At 38.6% G+C, this 20,278-nt stretch overlaps 1 protein-coding gene across 1 annotated transcript in view; it reads right to left on the bottom strand.

The window, feature by feature from the left end:
• Positions 1 to 16,606, bottom strand: part of LOC121960882 (collagen alpha-1(XXI) chain-like) — a 76,769-nt gene extending 60,163 nt beyond the window's left edge. The window contains 17 exon segments of the mRNA XM_042510768.1: positions 401 to 454; positions 818 to 871; positions 2,574 to 2,627; positions 2,723 to 2,776; positions 3,498 to 3,551; positions 3,661 to 3,714; positions 5,814 to 5,906; positions 6,147 to 6,158; positions 6,287 to 6,364; positions 8,170 to 8,343; positions 10,829 to 11,051; positions 11,137 to 11,302; positions 12,624 to 12,810; positions 13,659 to 13,775; positions 15,075 to 15,194; positions 16,090 to 16,226; positions 16,528 to 16,606. Coding sequence (XP_042366702.1) covers positions 401 to 454; positions 818 to 871; positions 2,574 to 2,627; positions 2,723 to 2,776; positions 3,498 to 3,551; positions 3,661 to 3,714; positions 5,814 to 5,906; positions 6,147 to 6,158; positions 6,287 to 6,364; positions 8,170 to 8,343; positions 10,829 to 11,051; positions 11,137 to 11,302; positions 12,624 to 12,810; positions 13,659 to 13,775; positions 15,075 to 15,194; positions 16,090 to 16,226; positions 16,528 to 16,606 — 1,710 coding nt within the window.
• Positions 16,607 to 20,278: the final 3,672 nt, after the last annotated feature.

Genomic DNA, 20,278 nt, shown 5'->3' with positions numbered 1-20,278 from the left:
GGGGAGGGAAAACAGGTACACTATACGACTGAAATACGCACATATACAGTGCTCTTGCATACTTTTGTCTCATCTTTTCATCTCAAATCTTAAAGCTACAATATTCAATGATGTCTTAAGGTGTGCTCTGACAGAACATGAAGGAAAGGCTTTATGCGCCATGATTGCATACAGAAGGGAGCCTACACTGAGAGCGAGGACATTTCCTCACAAGTTAAAGATGATTCAACTTGAGCAAAAGAATGCACGCTTATCCCAGTATATCCCAGTATTAAATCCATATGGTTTTGGAAAGAAATGTTCAACAATTAAAGAGTGGCATGTCTTTATGATGACATTTTTTGGACCATGTAATGTAGGTGTCTCCCACCTGATGTCCAAGTAGCTAGTCTGCACTGACCTTTGGTCCTGGTGGCCCGACCAGTCCCACGCTTCCTGGTAGTCCCGGCTCCCCCTTTTTGGACAATAAACACACTTTAAGAGGCAAAGTGGAGCAGAAACAGCCAAATTCAACACTATTACAGTAATTATGTCTTCCACTTCAAACACTACACTGGTAAGACTGCAGTGACAGGAGGAAATCCCAAACACACACACACACAGAGGAAGCCAAACCCTCAGAATTAAAGAACTGTTCTCTTTACTTATGTTTATAGAAGGCATATTTACTGTGCGTCTGGCTTGACGTAGTTAGGTTGTTACATTGGCAAAATATTTAAGTGACACCTCAGATTTCATGCTCTCGCATTTTGGAACTTTCAGTTACTCTGGTTCATTAATGGATGTTTGTAGACACTTAAACAGAACTGGCTCCTACCATTGGTCCAGCTTCTCCTGGAGGTCCTGGCTCGCCTCTTTCACCAGGAAGACCCTGTGCACAAAGAAATCTGCTAATACTTTGTAGTGACATTTGTTAAAATGTAATCATTTTTATATCTAATCAGTAGTCAAATGTCTTTCTACAATTTTATCTATTAATTCATCAGGACACTAAAACTCTTCACTGCTAATAAGATCTCATTGGAATCAGAGCTGTTTTCCCATAAACTTCCATAGTGACATTGCTTGACATTAAACTAAAAAAAAACTGTTAGTCAAATTAGAGCATATGAGATAGAAAATAATGACTGTGTTATATCTAATTTTCTATAAAAGAGAAATTCTGGCCTCATATATTGGTCTATCGCCCATTATGGTATTCTGTTGGAGCGGCACATAGAAAATGCCTTTTGAGGACCACTTCAGACTCTCATGTTTATGTCCAGCTGGCTTGGTAGACACGGTGTGAAGCCAAACAAGCCTCATCCTCCAGGCAGATTTATCACCAACAGGAATACAAATCACTTCATCATTTGAGCAAGATGATCACAGTCAATGCTCTGTATGTGTGTGGTTACATAAGCCTACTCATTATGCTGCTAGTTCTAGCCACGTGGGATGGTACTTAAATAAGTTCATGGTTCTTATGGCTGTATGAGTAATGCCCCTAACATTAGGACACGTTGGGCGTGGTAGCCAGGACGTGTTCATTTCTACTTTCACATACTGCACATGAATATATATTAATACATGATACCTGATATTCATGACATATGGTAGGCTTCCTCATTCAGGAAGAAACAATACTGTCCCAAATAAATGCAGAAGACAAACCTTCATCAGATTCAACAAAGATGGACAGCTAGCAGCCACTGGGTAGCCTATGTTGGATTAAGTCTTTTCTGGTTAGCACCGATCGCGGAGCCCATCGGCTACCAGTCTGGCAATATTAAGTCTATGGTGGTAACAGCTAATATTTCAGATGGTTGGTATATGTATTAAGATAACTGGATACAGTGATTGAGGTGGCTCCGCTCAGTGGTGCATGAATTAAAAAAGACTGCATGGGTGTGAAATTATCCAGATCTTCCACATTGTGGGGCCCATAGAGCAAGTACAACAGAGACCTCACTAGCTGAGTAGCTAACATACAATTTAGGCCTCCCTTAATTGTACTGGGGATACAATTAGCAGACTGAATGGATCACATCTCGATAATGAAAAAAGTCCTTTCACGTGGTTGTGATTTTCAAACAATTACATTTAGTAATTTACAGAGATCTCTTTTTACATTGCAAGTCTATGAGGATAAGTATGTTTGGCCCCATGGCATCATGTGAAGGACCTGAACGTTGTAATTCCACAGTTTGGTCAGCACTGTTCCTTGGGGCTTGATGCACTGTAGTCACTGAATATCAGGGCCAAGACGTCTTCTACGGTGCACCACTCATTGTGGCTACTCTTAATGAACAAATGCTAATATGAAGCTAAATTGTGGTCGGATGATAGCAAATGGGTTCTAAGATGGCATTTTAGCCAGTGGGTTCTGCCTCTCCATATTGATTAGTTATACAGTAACAGTAATCAGAACGCATGCAATACTAAAATGTTATCCCATAGCCTACAAATTCTGCAAACATATGCAGATATCTGTTTATGGAGATATGGTTAGCACTGGTTGTGCTTTACAAAGAGTAGACTCAAGTGTTTGCTCACTTTCTGTTTTAACCATGTATGCATTAATAGAATCTCACCTTTGGGCCCGGGGGTCCCGGCTCTCCTGAAAAGCCAGGTTCCCCTCTTTCTCCCTAGACAGTGATAGGAAAATAGGTACTGTCAATTCTAGCAATAGATTAGAAAAGCCGCGACAAAATACAGCTGCTTTAAAATTTTAAAAATGTACCTTTAGACCTTTTAAACCAGGTTCCCCTTTTAGTCCTGCTGGGCCACTTTCACCCTGTCCAGCCAAGGAAAGACAATAGGTAAGAGCATGAAGTTTGAGCCCAACTCACTAATATATAAACCACACTGTATAACACCTCAAAAGTGATAAGGATTTTGAATATAATACCAAACTTCACAAGAAGACAAGCCAAGACCAGAAGAGACACTGCAACGGATAATTTGTTTGAGCTGTTGGGTGTACTGTAGTTCAGCATAATTTGTGAAAAACTGACAAAACAGATTTTTCAGAACTTCAACTATGTTGTGTTTAACTGTAAAAAAACAAAACAAAACTGTGAAACATCCATCTCTTTAAGACAACTTTGTAAATGAAGCTCAGCAGAGTAGTTGTGTGCACATCCAACCTGTTTTGAGGCCAAGTTCCGGATAAAAATATATATTAACAACAGATCTGTTGTAGTCAGTTAAATATTGGGAGCTGTACTCCAGTGGTTGAATGCTTATTCTCTTTGTTAACTTTGTAGATGAAGTCAGATTTGACAGTTCCACACAAACATAAAGCAGGGTATCATCGGCATAGCAAAAGACACAATCAAACTGAGAGATAATGCGCCTTCACGGAAGCACAAATGAAGAATAATAAAGGTTCAAGGAACTCCACAGGGTCAAAGCTGAATCAGACACTGTCGGTGACAACATGCAGAAAAAAGTCGAAACTGGGACTTGTATTGTGGCAATTCTAATGTGTTACAACTGTTTTGGGTTTTTTTTACCTTCAATCCTGGTAATCCAGGAGGGCCGGCTACCCCAGGTGTCCCATCTTTACCCTGGGGACAGAAACAGCAAGCTCATTCTGTGATAAAATGTATCGTGAAGATTTGGTGAACAGTATGAAGTGGTGAAAAAAAAGTGATGAAGAAACTGATTAGCACTTACAGGCTTACCATCAGGTCCTGGTGGTCCTTCCCTCCCTTTCTCTCCTCGGAAACCCTGTAGCATTAAAGCATCCCATCAAGACACACAGAAACATATTGATACAGCGTGTTGTACTGCTGGATAGTAATTCCGAATACGAATGTTTTATTAAATGCATCTTATTTTAGCTTTGCCAGCGGTGTGGCTCAGTGGCTGACAGTGTTGGTTTGTAACCCAATTTGGTCCAGAATGAAATATCTCAACAACTTTTGGATGCATTGTCATGGTGGTCATGGTTTCGGGACATTATATCCTGATGACTTTGGCTTGTCTTTCTGCACCACCACGAGGTTATTTGAAGTTTTGATTGGAATGTCTCAGTTGGATTTGATGGATTGCCATGAAAGTTTCACAATGAATTATATAATGTCATAATGTCAAAGCGCTGCAAACTCTTGATTAAACAGTACACTATCAGTCAATATGTGCATGCTGACAAGTTTAGATAGAGCCTACTCTTTATTGTAGGCACTGTTGAGGAGCACCAGATCAATCCATCTAACAGGCCCAGAAGCTGGAAGATTATTAATAAGTCTTAGGTTTATTCATTCAAAGCTACACAAATCTGAAGATCCCACTGATACATCAGAACCCTACCCCTTTAGTTTAACCCTTCGGGCCCACTGTAATTAAATAATAAAATAGTTTCTCTGCAAGAAACTCCTCTTGCTTCTGCTTTCCGTTGTTTGTAAACTATGTTTTTAAAAGTGCTATATAAATAAAGTTATTATTAATTTTATTTAATGTTACACACACTTGTATTGCTCTGCGCACAAAATGCGCTTTTCAAAATCAAGCTTGAAAAGATTACATATTAATATCATTTTCTACTTTCATTAAGCTAATTTTTTAACTGCAAGTCTTTATCATAATTATCAAATATTCATTATTTTTCAGAATTTTACCCCTTTAAATGCCAGGTTTTTGTCATGATGCCACTGTTTTTAGATAAAAAAAAAAAAACTGCAAAAAATAAATTATATATTTAATGTACTACATGCTAAGTGAATTATTGTTTTTTAAATTAATGCAGAAAAAGATGTGTCAATGATTAGCAGCAACATTGTTTTTTATACAAAAATATTTCACACCACACTTTTCAAAATCAGGCTACAAAAAATATTAAGCATTAATATGACTTTCAATTAATTAATATGACAGTTTATGTTTTTTTAACCGACATCAGTCCTAATCATAAATATCAAATGTTCATTAATTTTCATAATTTTAAACCTTTAAATGCCAGGAAAAAAATACAAAACATTAAATTAATTTTAAGGTTTTTGTTATGATGCAACTATGTTTTTAGATGAAAATAGTAAAAATTACAAATTCCAAGACAAAAGCCCAGAATGACACCCAGAAATAATGTAATGAATGTTTTTATGCTTTGATGGCTATGGGATCAAAAATGTCAGTTTGAATGGGTTTCAGTGGAGCGTTTTTTGCACTTAACAGTATGAATGAAACAAAAATTTCCACAGTGTTTTTTAGACTTATTGTAGGAGCTAAGCTGGAAATTCCAAGATTAAACAAAAATACACAATATTGACAAAATGTATGCCATATGCATGAACACAACCAAAATGATCAAAAAACAAAGAATAAAAAAAGCGCATAAAATGAGCTGAACAGTCCAATGAGGGTTAAAGTAGTCACCATCTAAGCTGCTCTCCCAGAATTATACTCAGAGATTCCAAATGTTTTCCTTGTAAAACAAAGACCACTTTGACTCATATGAAGTGAGTCACTACAACTCAGTCATTATAAGTCATTAGTAGAGGACAGAAGTTGATGTCTGGGAACATATATTTGCAGTATAATGCACCAGTTCTGCATTCAGAACACACATCTAATTTCCAATTTTCCTGGTGTGGTCTCTCCTAGGTTTCTATATACAGTAACATATACCACTGTGGATCAGTGTGTGAGTTACTACTTGTGTGTAAAGGCCTCTAACATGATGACATAGTGTAGATGCATTATTGCAACAAAAAAAGCCAACAAGAAAAAATGTGTGTGTTAATAAGGACAAAAAGCTCTGTGTGTGTGTGTGTGTGTGTGTGTGTGTGTGTGTGTGTGTGTGTGTGCGTGCATGTGTGTGCGTGTGTTACCATGCGTCCTGGCAGGCCAGGCTCCCCCCGTGGCCCGACTACACAGTTGCAGTCTTCTTCCTCCTCCGCTGTCGGTGTTCGATTCAGAGGACACTAAGAAAACACAAATACACAAATGTCTGCTGTACAAAACACACTCAGAGCTTCCGTATGAATAAAAAAAGAGAGATTTCTTAGCAGGAGTGGAACCTTTCCAGAGATTTCCTTTATGCGGAATCTAATCAGGTGTAATGTATGTAATGTAATGTATAATTTCCTTTGCACCCCATCAGTGGCTAAATACTAAATACAGAGTCTAAAGTGTGTAAGAAACAGGATAGAAACTGCCCTTACCCTTTCATCATCCTGTGTAGCATAAGAGAGGGAGGACAAGAGAAAAAAATAATGGTTTTATATATATATATATACAGATACAGAAGTACAAAATGTGACCTTTGCAGTGTAGATTACAGTATAGGCGACAGTGATCTTACCACGGAGTAAATCTCACAGGCAGTTTCTCTCTCACTCTGATGAGGATCGCAGTACAGACGCAGCTTCTGAATCTCCAACTGAAAAAAATAAAGGATGAAAAAAGTTCACGTGGTTAGGAAAATTTTGCTTCTGTCCGTCCTTTTGTCCCATTTTCACGAGCCAAATATCTCAAAAATACCTTGAAGAAATGTCTTCAAATTTGGCAACAAAGGTCTGCTTGGACTCAAAGAGGAACTCTTAGATTAGATTGTGGTGGTCAAAGGTCACTGTGAGCTCCTCCGTCTCACTCTTGTGAGTGCACGAAGGCCTCAAGGGGACTAACTCAAAATTGGCACAAATGTCCACTTGGACTCAGCGATGTACTTTTAAAAATGTGTTGGTCAAAGGTCACTGTGACTGTGAATGTTTTGGAACAAATGTTCCCACAAATATCTAATAGAATATGATAATATATAACATTTTATTTCCATAAAGTCAAAGGCAAGCTTCACTTTGACATCGTAGTGTCTCCTGGCTATTACGGTCAGATTCTGAGTTGGTGACACTAATCTTGGGTTTCCACCTAGAAGTGTGTGAAGCATCCATGTTTTATAATTTGTAGCTTCTTTGCAGCAACATCCATATTCAAAACACTGTCTGCTGTCATGGCTGCATGAGCCTGAACCGACATGGATGTAAACTGCAGCTTGATTGTTCAGAGAGAGATTTTTTTTAACCCTTTGAAACCTAGAACGCCATTACTTTTCTTGTAGAAGAGGTGAAGAAGGTTACTTGTCTCTGTTTTATGGAGTCTTTTTGGTGTAAAATAGGTGCTGTGGATGATGCTGAATTGAAAAAGGCTTATGTTGACCTTTATATGAGAAAGACGGTGCGTCCTCACATATTGATTCCCATTCACTGTCTTCATAAGGACATTGCAGTTTAGGGATTTTATTCTCTGTGAGGGACAAAATGCCTCTGGGATGCTTAATATCTCCTAGGATTTTGTCAGTTGGGAGTAGTTTTAAAGAGAGTAGTGTCTCTGACATGTGTTTATAATTTGTGTAACCTGTAAATATTTGAAGAAATTAGAAGTTGTGAGGCAAAAGGCTCTACATTACTGATCAAAGGACATTAATATGTTATTCTCTTTACGATCTCGTCTCATAAATTTCTGAACTCTCCGGTTTTGTCGCTTTAGGTAAAGCTGGGTTGGTGTGGAAGTTACTGCTAAGTGCAGTAAAACTACTAAGATTTGTCTAATTGGCAAACCAGATTCTGTATGTGCGTTTAATAAAAATGATGATCATTTCCAGTCTTCAGAGTGGTATGACTGGATTAAAGATGTGCTGCATTGCTCTATTTGTTTTAAAACAGCGGTGTCAGCTAGTTCTGTCTGCCAGAGCCACATTGCCCCGGACTCATCAGGCCAATAGTTCTGCTGGAAATCTGACAGAAGGTTGCAGTTTCTTAAAGATTCTTCAAGTTGAGCATCTTTTTTTTTGTAATCAGTTTTCTGTGCAGTGTACTTTTGGGGGCATTTTAGTCCCCCGATTTTGCTACAGAGTGAACACCGAAAGGATTAAAAAAAAAAAAAAATTATAAAGATATTACCGTATTAGGATCTGGTTTATGATGTTCTGGACAGACGCTGGAATAATTCTCTTTTTTTTGACTGTTTATTACTTAATTTTCATTTTTAAAACTGTGCTTTATGCTTTAATTCAAGTCTTTCTATTCTTAATAGTAAGTTGTTTTTTTTTAAGTGTTACAACAAAAGCCTGCTTGAACTTCAAATCTGTTTCTCAAATCAACATCATTTGCTTCATGAGTCAGACATGAAAATCACCTGCACTCTGTGTCAGAATATTAAAGAATTTCTCCTCTTGGTGTTGTTACGCACCGGCACGGTGATGTGTGTTCCTCGCCTCTTAGCAACCTGTGTCTCCCCGTTGATGTAAATGGGCTCCACAGCTTCCAGCGCTACTTCGTGGATCACTTGATCGTCAAGGAAACTTGTGACCTGGCTTGGTCTCACCAGGAGTTTGAGCTGGTGCCACTTTCCATCATACAGAGTCTGAAAGAAATCACAAAAATGCATTTCATAAATCCCTTTGTTTTTCAAGGTTATCTCAACATACATTTAAACGCTTGTTCATTTCTGAGACTGAAACGTATCCTTGTTCAAGCTTTACGTCAGGAGCAAAGTTGGACGTGAAAACATTCATTAACTTGTCAAATCTTCTTTCACCCAGCTTTTCATTTCTCTTGGCAACCTTCTGTGTGCATGTGTTTCATCTAATCTAATTTTGTCTGCAAGGCCAAAAATGTGTGTTCCCAAAATGCTCCACAAATAGTCATGACCAACAAGGTATTAAGACCAATAACTCCTTCCTTTTTCCATCACAATCTTTTTTTTTTTTTTCTCAGAAGCTCCAACTGTCCGGAGGGGAACAGAGAAACAGAGCAGCTATTGTTTAATTGGGACCCAGCCACAGCCGTCATTTCCAAATGTCAAATCGCAGCCTTCTACCTTGTGCCACATCAAACCACATCAAATCAAACACGTGCAAACACAAATTGAACATAATTACAACCCAGTTTCAACGTGCTACGCTAAACTCTAGGTGTGTTAGGATAGAGGGTGGTGGGTGCCTTCTGGAAAAACACAACCTGGCGTATCCGACGGGATGTATTATTACCTCGTGCTGCCATGGAAACAGACACATGTGCTCCAAGAACTACACATCCACCGACTAGTTTCCACTGGGGAAATCCAGTGGTTTAGAGTAGGAAACGTTTTCTTTGAGCCTCCTCCTGGCGTCTATCACATTACATCGTCACCGCTTCAGTTTGTGATTGAACTGAACAGGGGATGATTTTGAAATAAGTGCTAGTTTGGCGCTCTGCAAGTCATCCCAGTCAGGTTCATTCACAGGAAGCAGCATGAAGGGAAGCCCGAGATTGGAAGAGGCAGTGCAGACTCTAATAACACAATATGTTCTTTCAGTGGCAGGAAAATAACAGCAGTGCAGGACAGAACACTCTTTATATCAACCAATATAAACTGATGTGACGGTAATGTTTTCTCATTTTCGTTTACGTGAAGAATCAGCTATCTGACTGTTGTGAAGGTGTTATTAGTAGTGCAGGTTAAAGCATCAAGAGTTGGGGCAGAACGATTCTCACTGCATTGAGCTATATCTCAGTTTTTTAAGTTATTGACAAGCAAAGATGATACCATGATAGGATACCAAGCTTTACAAGATAAAATTCATCTTAGATCTAGAGTGCTCTTTTTGCAGTGTCAAATAAAACTAGAAAATGTGCATAGGTGAATATATTTTTAGTAATGTTTTAGTCCAGATTTTCAGTAATTTAATAAATAAAGTAAAGTAAAGTAATAAATAACTAAAGCAACCATGCAACTGAATAATACAGGGTTCCTACAGCTTAAGGTTAACATTTAAATTGGATCAAATGCTTCTTAAAATTTTAATGTTCAGAATGAAATTGCTAAATTATGTTAAAAATTAAATGTTAACGATTATTTTGAGATTTAACAGTAACTTCCGAAAATACATTTAAAAAATCAGGAAATAAAATCCTACAACCCATGTCCAATACATCTTTAAGACTTTTGAGGGACAGATTTAAGACATTTTATCACCAATTATGTCTTACTTTTAGATTAATAAATTCAGTGCTTTAAGACTTTTTAAGGATATGCAGAAACACTGAAATAACTTGCCTTCCTAATCTTTTCCTTTTGAGTCAATTCCAATCATCAGTACTCAGTACAGAATGTTTCAGGGTTTTGTCATGCGATTGAATGGAAATCTGACACCAGAAATCATCACAGTATGAACAATTCTTCTGGATGATCCCATCTGAATGAGCCGGTCACATAAGTGGCCATGTGTGCCTCTACTGACAGACAGTCACAAATAAATGGTAAAGATTGCATCAGAAAATAAAGACAAACTTAGGAAAAAGTACATTCGAAAGCAAAACTGTTGAAAGTAAATACAATTGACTTGCAATTAACATTGTTAGTGTAAAAAGAAGCAAGATAAAATAACATCCACAATTATAAGTGAATTAAATTTTGATATTTTTTCATTGTTTTACAGTTGAATTGTTAATATATATGTGTGTGTGTGTGTGTGTGTGTGTGTGTGTGTGTGTGTGTGTGTGTTTCTAAACATATATACTGTATACTGTATACTGTATACTGTATATATTTTCATGTTACCAGTTTTCATTACATCTTATTTATTTACTCAGTTTTGAACATCCAGCTGTGTAAGACTTGCAAACTTTCCTTTTTATTTACTTTGATTTGAATACTACAGTATTGTTAATTGTAAGGATGTCCTGATTAGTTTTAAAAAAAGGTTTTCTTAAACTACATTGGATTCCCCGGCAGACAGAGAGATCTCTGGCCTTTTATTACGCTTTGTAATATTGGGAAAAGCGCATTTCTCAGTGTTTGCAAATCAAATCCTCGCCAAAAGCCGTATTGACCTGCTATTGACATGAAACGCTATCCTGTTACCAACCTCAAAGCCGGATTTAAAGACCACTCTCTGCTCCTTTTCTCTTATACTGGTGGTGGTGAAGGTGACTGATTTTTCCTTCCCACTTAGTGTCACTGCAGCCTGGATCTCCTTATCCTTAGACAGGACCCTCCAAAGGTCAAAGGTCAACTGGCTTGAAGGCCCCTTTAGGCGGAGGGTGGCTACCAACACATAGGATGGAGGGAGGCCCTCTGGGAAAATCTCCCTAGTACAAAGATAAAGTGAAATGACTAAATATAAACAATGATATAGATATAGATAAAAGCAAAATTCATAAAAGCACATTTTACCTGGTATTCTCAGTGATGTCAGTGGACGCAGTCACAGCATAAGCCGTCTCAGAAATCAGAGAGCCGGGAACCTTCTTGGTCTTCTTCTGAATGTTCATGCCCACCATCAGCTCAAAGCCTTTCTCATCACGAGATGCCACCGGAATCCGTGTCGGACACACAGACTCTAGAAAGAAAAGTGTAATTTATTTAGACAGCTGAAGTAACATTTAAATGGATATGCATAAAACCTCTTTTCATGTTTAGGTCAGCTGTGTTATTTGGTGTTCTGATTTTTATTTTTGTCGACAACACAATTGGATGTATTTTTTGCGGCTGAATTTAGAATGAGGGCGTTTAACTCACTGGATCTCACACAAAACAATATGTTTCCAAGAAAAACACAAGTGCAGGCTCAGTTCAACAGCGAGCTTTGGTGCAAAATAAACATGGCAAAACAGAACGGACAAAACAAAGATGCAGCTATTTTTAATTTTATTAAGCCTCGGGGACAGTTTGATGCATTTTACCCACTTTTCGTCCTTCATTTTTTGATCATTTTGGCTGTGTTCATGCATATAATATACATTTTGGCAAGATTTTTCATCTTGGAATTTCCAGCTCAGCTCCTACAATGAGTTTAAAATACACTGTGGAAAGAAAACTGTTGGAAAAAAATGCCCCATTGAAACCCATTCAAACTGACATTTTTGATCCCACAGCCATCAAAGCATAAAAACATGCATTATATTATTTCTGGGTGTCATTCTGGAATTTTGTAAGTTTTATGATTTTCCACCTGATTACATCAGTTTTAACAATATTGGCATATGGAGAAAATAAATGCCATTTCCACTAGGTGCACTGTCACAATCAATGTTGCTGCAAATCATTGACATATCAGGCTTTGATAACCTAAAAATAAAAATCTAAAATGTGCAATTGAAATCCATTCAACCTGCAATTTTGGATCCCACAGCCATCAATGCATGTAATATTTATTGTATTATTTCTGGGTGACTTTTGCCTTCAAATGTGCCATTTTTAATATTTTCCCATAGATTACATACATATATATTTGGCTTGTGGAGAAAACACACGGTAATCAGTGTAATCAGTGTTGCTGCTAATCATTGACATATCCCATGCTGGAAAAAATAAATATATATATATATCATCTCAAAACATTGTGGCATCATGACACTGAAAATTAAAGAGTATTTTATAATTATAATTAGGATTGATGTTGGTTAAAAAACGAATTCAGTGAAAGTAGAAAATAATATGAATGTATTATTCTTTTTAAGTTTGATTTTGGAAACCACATTTTGTGTGCAGATTGATACGAGTGTGTAATATATAAGCGAACCCTAAGGCTTGAATTGACGAACGCACAAAAAAAACCTGCAAATTTTTAGATCGAGTAACTCCTCCCACATAACAACTCCACACCACAGCCAGAAGAACACAAAAAGTGTCCAATGAACATGGCAAAAATAGATCCTGACCTTCACAGAGCTTCTGCTCCATAGAGTCTCGAATGCGGTCAATGGTGGTGTAATCCTCAGCATACAGGACGTAGGTGGACGATGGTCGATTGGCAATTGAAACCAGCTCCGAGGTGGTGATCTCAGTGCCAACACCAACGGCGAATACCGTAATGTCCTGAGTTCGTGCCTCCATACTGGCATCCACCTAAAGAAACATAAGGCGGGTTTCCATCAGAGATTGGCGCAAAACTATATACTATAAATATTTTCGAAATGTCCGTAAAACACAATTGCGAGGTGACTGCGTTTCTATTGAGTGATATTCTGCAACTTCACCTCTAGTGATAACATTCTAAGAAGCATGGTGATGGATGTTCAAAACATCACCAGATTTATTTCTATTGCAGCCACCACACTAGCCGTCATTATTTCCATTCGAAGTCCACATAGGCGTGTTATGGAGCGGTAATGGAAAGGCAAGCTCCTTATATGTGGGAGCAGCCACGTATGAGGGATTTCTGGGAGGTGATTTCACAATCATGAATTTCACAATCCAATTGTGGATTAAAAACTTCTGGATGATCCACTCAACTTCTGAGGAATTATGTGATGCAATAACAGCTCTTGTTGCGCCTGCTGCATCATGAGGAAACCAGTTCCTCCCAACACTCTTTGTTGTTGACCTATAAAAGCCAAAAATGTGTTTCCATTGCAGTTCTGCAAAATATGACTTTTTCCATTCACCTGAAACAGGAGTTGTTTTTTTTTTTTTTTTTTAAATAACATGTTTCCATTAGGCACAGTTTATATTCTCAATTTCAATTTGCGCAATTTAAAGGGTTAATGGAAACCTGCCAAGAGGTTTTCCACTTTGACCCTTGACAGAGGGCTTATGCCTGACAAAAATACAATAAACAGTATTACAGACAGATTTTACATTATGCCATAGTGTGGATACCCCATGCTGTTCTGTGATAAGTGTGAAGTAGGGCTGCCAAAATAAACTTCCATTGGTTTCACTCAAGCATTTAAACACTGTAGACTGACATTTACCACATCATCCTGAGATTTGCCATCAGTAACCACCACAGCGATGCGGTTCTTGACCTGGCTGGCTCTTTGGGAGGAGGGGAAGACGTGGTCCACGGCAAACTTGATGGCCCTGCCAGTCTGCAAGACAGTCAGAAAACAGTGATGAACTGGTAAAGTGAATGAAAAAAAGGCCATGTTTCTAGGAGGGATAGTGTGTGTAAACTGGTATGTTCACCAGCTTCCAGCCATTAACAGCTGTATCACATCAGACTGTAAATTAAATTATATTATCACGTAAACAAACTTTTTTTTTAAATCTCTAGGGAAATAGTAAAAAGTAGAATGTAAAGTTGAAAGGAATAAATATGTAGGCCTATTTCTACTTTTTAAAGAGCATGTGATGTAAAGCAAAGCAGTCAAAGACAACTGTATGCGTCTTTGCTGTTTTGCTGTGTGGTCATGCTTCTGCAGATGCACCTGTAGTGACTTAATGTTGGCACTCTTGAGCTTGCACCTGCCTAAGTGTAGCCTGCCTCTCCATAACAGCCTCATTTTATTAGTTTCTTGTTTTTGCTGGGAGTAGCAGAGAGAGTTTATAGTGTATTTTATAGTATGTTAAAAGTCTGTTTCTTTCTTCCAACACCCGGCTGTGTTTTTGTACAGTGTTTACTTCCAGCAGGAATTTGATTCAGAATTACTTTGGCAATATTGTTGCTCTAGCAGATACTAATTAGCTAAATCTAGTAGAAGTTGCGAAAGGGGTTTTTGATTGGCTGAAAGCTGAGAGGGCTGTGCCAGAATCACTGTCAGGAAATATGTGGCATGTTATTAAATTAGGTTTTATTGGGAAAAGTGACATTGTAAAATGAAAAGACATCTGATAGATGGTAGATATGTACTTGAACATGATGGTCAAACCTATCCAATTTTCCTGCCGTGCCTACTTTAATCTTTAGGGTCTGTCTGGCGCATTTTACGCACTTTTTATTCTTAGTTTTTTGATAATTTTGGCCGTCTTCATGCATATGGCATAACATTTGGCAGCTCAGCTCTAAAATACACTGTTTAAACTAAATTGTTACATTTAGACTGTTAAGAGCAAAAAATGCTCAATTGAAACCCATTCAAACTCCAATTTTTGATCCCACAACCATCAAAGCATAAAAACATGCATTGTATTATTTCTGGATGTCAGTCTGGGCTTTTGCCTTGGAATTTTTTATTTTTTTACTATTTTCTACCTGATGATGTCATTTTTACCACATTTAGCATATGGAGAAAATACATGCCATTTCCACTAGGTACACTGTCACAATCAATGTTGCTGCAAATCATTGACATATCCCAGACTCTGATCATCCCAAAAAAAAAAAAAAAACTTTACATGATAGAATTATAGAACGTTAGAATTATAAAAGAGAAAACATGCAGTCCTGCCTGAGTGTTTCCTCCCATGTATGTGATGCTCTTTATGGCCTGGATGAGCTCTTTCGCACCCTGATGTTTTCCCAGAGGGATCTCCAGACGAGGTGTGTCGCTGTACTGGATCACAGCCACCTACAGCACACACAAACACAACACATGTGGATGTGGTGCAGATTTACTGAAGCTCTTTGGAACAGGCCAGAATGCTGGAATAATGTGGTTTTTGTCAAAGCTGGCGATGAAAAAAGATTGATTTGACGGAAGGTTTAGGTAACGAAATTGGTCAGGAACAGTTCAATGATAAGTGTGAGTAAAATTTACAATGTCAATATCTTGATTTATGCTCATCACAAACAGTAGCAGCTTTCACACAGAGATCGCGCTATAGGGCAGCAGGAAAGTTCCCCCTTTATACCGCCTGTGCACTTTTACACAGAAACAATGCACGGCATCATTTTGCTCCTGTTTGATTATACACTGCATGATTCATGAGGAAACATGATGGGCGTGACATTTAATGCATGAGCATCTGCCTCTAGGGTAATGAAAAATAAATGCGTCGGCAGCACTTTCTCAACAATTCAACTAAAACACAAGAAACTTGGGCTCCAATAACAATAACAAAGTCAGCATGTCAATCACAATCATTTACCATTATATGGCAGCTAATTTCGTCCTCTGCTCGGAGGGTAGGAAGCTCCTGAATGTCATTATTTTCCCAGTTTGCAGACATTTACGGCCGCTATTCTTCTTTTTCAAATCAGCCACTATGCTAACTGCTGTTTTTTAAATCTCCTGTGGTGGGTCACACACATAAACACATTGTCTAAATGTCACATCCGTGCCACCCATGGTCACGTCTTTCCAGCTTTACATTTTACGTTCCCGGCTCAGATGAAAGACCACTCTGTCTCTCCTTTTCTGCGATCAGATGGTTTATACAGAACGGCGGGACGGTGTAACAGCGTGATATTCCCACCTTGAACAGGCAGTGTAAGTGCAGCTAATATGATGTGGTTCATATCACCTGTGTGTAGTGGGAACTGATGTCAAACTGGCTGGTGATGTTGATAAGCCACTGCTTAGCCGTGTCGAAGTCAGAGAATCCGACACTCCATGAGCCGTCAACAATGTAGACCAGGTCATTTACAGCTGTGCTGCAGCCTACACACACATAGATACACATGCAAGCGCACAGGCATGCACGCACACACACACACACACACACACACACACACACACACACACAGTCATCAGAGACAAATATCAAAAATGCAAACTGAAAATCCTCATTTAAGACTCGAGAGGTCAGTATCTAAGGCTTCTATAATTTAAATCATGTCATTATATCGTCCCAAATCATCTAAGACTGTAACGAAACTCCAGCTGGTATGTTAGTGTTGCTTCTTGCTTTTGATTCGAGAGATGCACTTTGTTTGGCTCTCTATGACAAATTCATCCCTACCTGCTCGGACGTCGTCGTCCTCTGCAGCTTCCAGAGCGGTCAGTAGCATTACTGCACTCCATACTGACCACAGTAACATGGCTCCGCAGCAGAGTGGTCCACCTCGATCCAGTCCAACCTGGCTAAATTAAAAATAACAGGGATTTCAACGGTGACAACAATTGATTTCTGAGACCTCCTGAACTTTACTTTAACCTCTATCAGGTTTCCAACTGACCTTCACTTTAGTTGATGCAATATATCTGTAAGGAATGACCAGAATAGAAATTTGGTGTGTCTGTGGTAAGCCCATGACCTTTGTCAAGCACCATTATTATCAAAATAACCATTACAACAAAACTGCAGTTTTGAACCCTTTTTACTCTGGACCCCTTATGTGGTTCTTGGAGGAGCTCTGCAGTGGGCAGATCCTCTCAGGTAGTCCCCAGAACTGTTTGGTCTGAAAATGCCAGCAGTAATATAACAAAAGTGGTATGTTAATGAGTCAGTTTGCTCAAAGAGGGCCTTTAAAGTCACATATCGGCGTATCACTGTTTCATTGACTTTTTTTGTTTGCTCCAAAATATGTTGTGTGCTGCATTCATAACCAAGCCTTGCACTGCTAGCAATAATGTCAGTGTGAAGATGGCAGATGGAAGATAGTCACTGTAGCTCCCTGGGTACTCTTCACATATTTTTCTTGTGTGTGTGCGTGTGTGAATGTGTGTGCGTTTGCCAAACCATATCGTGTCTTCGCACACTTACTCACTTCACAATACATACAGTAGCCTTCTAATACAATTGTGCACGTTTCTAAGAATTAGAAGAACTATTTCCCACAGCCCATAACAGTGCGATGAATAGACTGTTGTATTGTTGAGTTGGCAGATACAGTACATGATATGTGCCTGCCTTGTGAAATCACCACATCTCTCTTTTCCTCTCCACTGCCTGTCCCCACTGTTCCTCTCTCCGCCTCCTCTTTCCTGTAAAATGCTTTTTGTGAGTTTTCATGTTGTGCCATGCGACGTACGGTCTCGTAGTGTGTTTTCTGCAGAGCTCTCCCTGTGTTCATCTCGCAGCGCAAACATGGTTCCGCCGACCACAAGGCTGGGCCGGAGAAAATAACAACGTGAGCAGTATGCTGGGATGGGAAAACAGAAATATAAACATGGCAGAGAAGGCTGCAGTGTGCTGGCACAGGCTTTAAAGGCAGGGGAGGATCAGTCATCTGAAGGCAGAACAACTACCACAAGCTTTCTTCTAGTCTCCTCCCAGCTCCCGTAACTCTCTGTGTTTTTTTTCATCCCTCTCTTGTTTGACCTGCTATTATAGAATACGCCAAGCTCTTGCACCTGTGACTAGAAGGTAGTTTTTATCCTGAAACGACTGGTTAAAAGTATTTTTAAAAAAAAAGATATGCAAAGACTGCAGTTTTAAAACAAAATACTGTCAAAACTTTATATACCCAGCACAGTTTCAGTGCATTAAGCAATATGATCTACCTGATATACCTAATATTGTTTTTGCATTGCAGAATAATTCATCTGCATCACTAAGTTACTGAATAAAGACATCACAGTGTCTAAATGCCCAGCATGCACATGTGCACCTCATATGAACTGCATGTGGTCAACAATGGTAACAAGTGGGCCACAGGCTAGACATGGGCGAACTGGAGGGGGCCCCATAAGGGCTAAATGTTGGCTGCATGCACTTCACAAGACCCATATGTTTTCAACAGCACAGGTTGGCCTCTAATGAGTTTCAGGTGGGGACAGTAATTTTTATGCCTCCATGCCGATGATAACTGTGGCCTGAGGCATTATGTTTTTGCGTTGCCCATCTGTCAAGTAAATTGAATAATTTGATTATTAAAAATCATCAAGGCAAAATTCTTGGCCTGGTCTAAACATTAGCGAGGTTTTTGCAGGATGGAAAAGTACTCTAGGTAGAAGCAAACTTGCCAACCTTCCAGATTTTCCTGGTGTCCTCCTGGCATCACATTTCTCCCATATTTCTCTCAATTTAGAGCCCCTAAACTATGCATGTTATCTCCACAGGGGGTCGGAAGTTATGTCTTCCCCATTATTACGAAAGAGGGAAATTTGAAAGAACATCCAACAGCAGCTGCTTACAGAGTAAATACTGAAAATTCGCAAAATAGTTATTGTTTTGTTTTTATGAAATGTGCCTGAATACAGACTGTGCACCAGGTGTGTGCGCATTTGGATACTAGGATGCGGCTTGGGCCGCCCAAGTGATTAATTTTGCTATTTTCAACAACTGACAAAAAAATAGGCCTAATAAAAACAAATAACATAACTGGTTGATCACACAACTGATCGAAAAATCGACAGACAGACTGACAGAGGCAGACCTCTCATCCAGCTTCTCACAGCTGCTCTCCTTGTTAACAGGGGCGGATTTAGTGATTTGGGGGCCTGGTACCCCAGCCTAACTGCCCGGCTTTGATTTCACCCATTCTCTAACTTGGAATGATGGTGGGCTCCTGGCAGCTATAGAATAAGTTATGCTGTTCTCTCCCCCTTCATTGTAACTAATATAGACTAGTGCAGGTGATGTAGAATCAGAGGGAATTTGACTGGTTGGTAAAAGCATAGAACCAGCTGTGATTCTAGTTTGTTTGTTTCTTTCTTTTTTTGAGGTCATGTTTGCCAATAATATGTTGTCTACAAACCCATTTGTCAGTGTCTGCTGCTGTTTTCTTACGTATGGCTAAAATATGTGTTAATTTGTATATCCTCTATTGTTGTCCTTTATTGTTCTTCCTCCTTTTTTTGTCCTTCTGTCTCTTTCTCTCTCTCTCCTCCTCCTCCTTCTTGTCAAAGACCCTGGAACAGTGTGTGTGTGAATGAAATATGCTTGTTTAACATCTCAATGACCCTTTTATTAGTTTTGTTGCAGCTGTTCGAGTGAGAGACCTCACATCCTCAACATTCTTACTGGTTCATGTACAAGTGGTTAAATACTGCTAGTAACTCCAGCATAGCTCTTCTAAAAACTGAGCAGATGTTTAAGGCAAGACTACGAGAAACCAACCGCACTGGTGTGCTGTTTTTTTAAGGGGATGGTTTACTGGTTTACATGGTTTACTCCTAAATGGAACAAAGCCAGTAGCAGTCAAGGTAGTAGTTAAAACTTGTCTGCTGTGAAAAAGATGTACTTAAATCTCATACACTATAAAATCTGACAAGTTGATTTTACTGTAAAAAATCTATGAAACCAATTGCCATGAAAAATGTAAGTAAATGTAACTGTTAATCTTAATTAATGTTTACGGTATAAGTAATTAAGTTAAAATTTAGTTCTGTTTACTTAATTCTGTAAAGATGTTGAATCTATCTCTTATTTTTAGCGACTTCAGTAAACCGAGTTTACTGTGTTTTGTATTTGTATTCTGTCTGTTGCAATCATATTTGTATTTCATAACTCATGTTAAGAAAACAGAACTCACAGATCTCCTAACTACATCACTGGCAAAATCCTCTGTCATGATCAAGTTAAGTCAGACAAACTCGGCTTACTGAAGTTGTTAACGCTTAGAAAGAATAAGGCCATTTCACTTGTCATTTTCAATTTGCAGCAACTTAAAATTACAGCTAAATTTCAAATAGACATAAAGTAAAAATAAAATAAGATTTACAGTTTTATTTATTGTCCTTATCCAAGGCTTCAAGATTGTTTTACTTAAGATCAACCTCAGATTTTTACAGTGTACAGGCACCACATACCATTGCAATGTGCCCCT

This window comes from Plectropomus leopardus, chromosome 21 (assembly GCF_008729295.1).
Source record: "Plectropomus leopardus isolate mb chromosome 21, YSFRI_Pleo_2.0, whole genome shotgun sequence".
NCBI lineage: Eukaryota > Metazoa > Chordata > Actinopteri > Perciformes > Serranidae > Plectropomus > Plectropomus leopardus.
The sequence above is the reverse complement of the archived record's forward strand: the minus strand, read 5'-3'. Positions and strand labels throughout refer to the sequence as shown.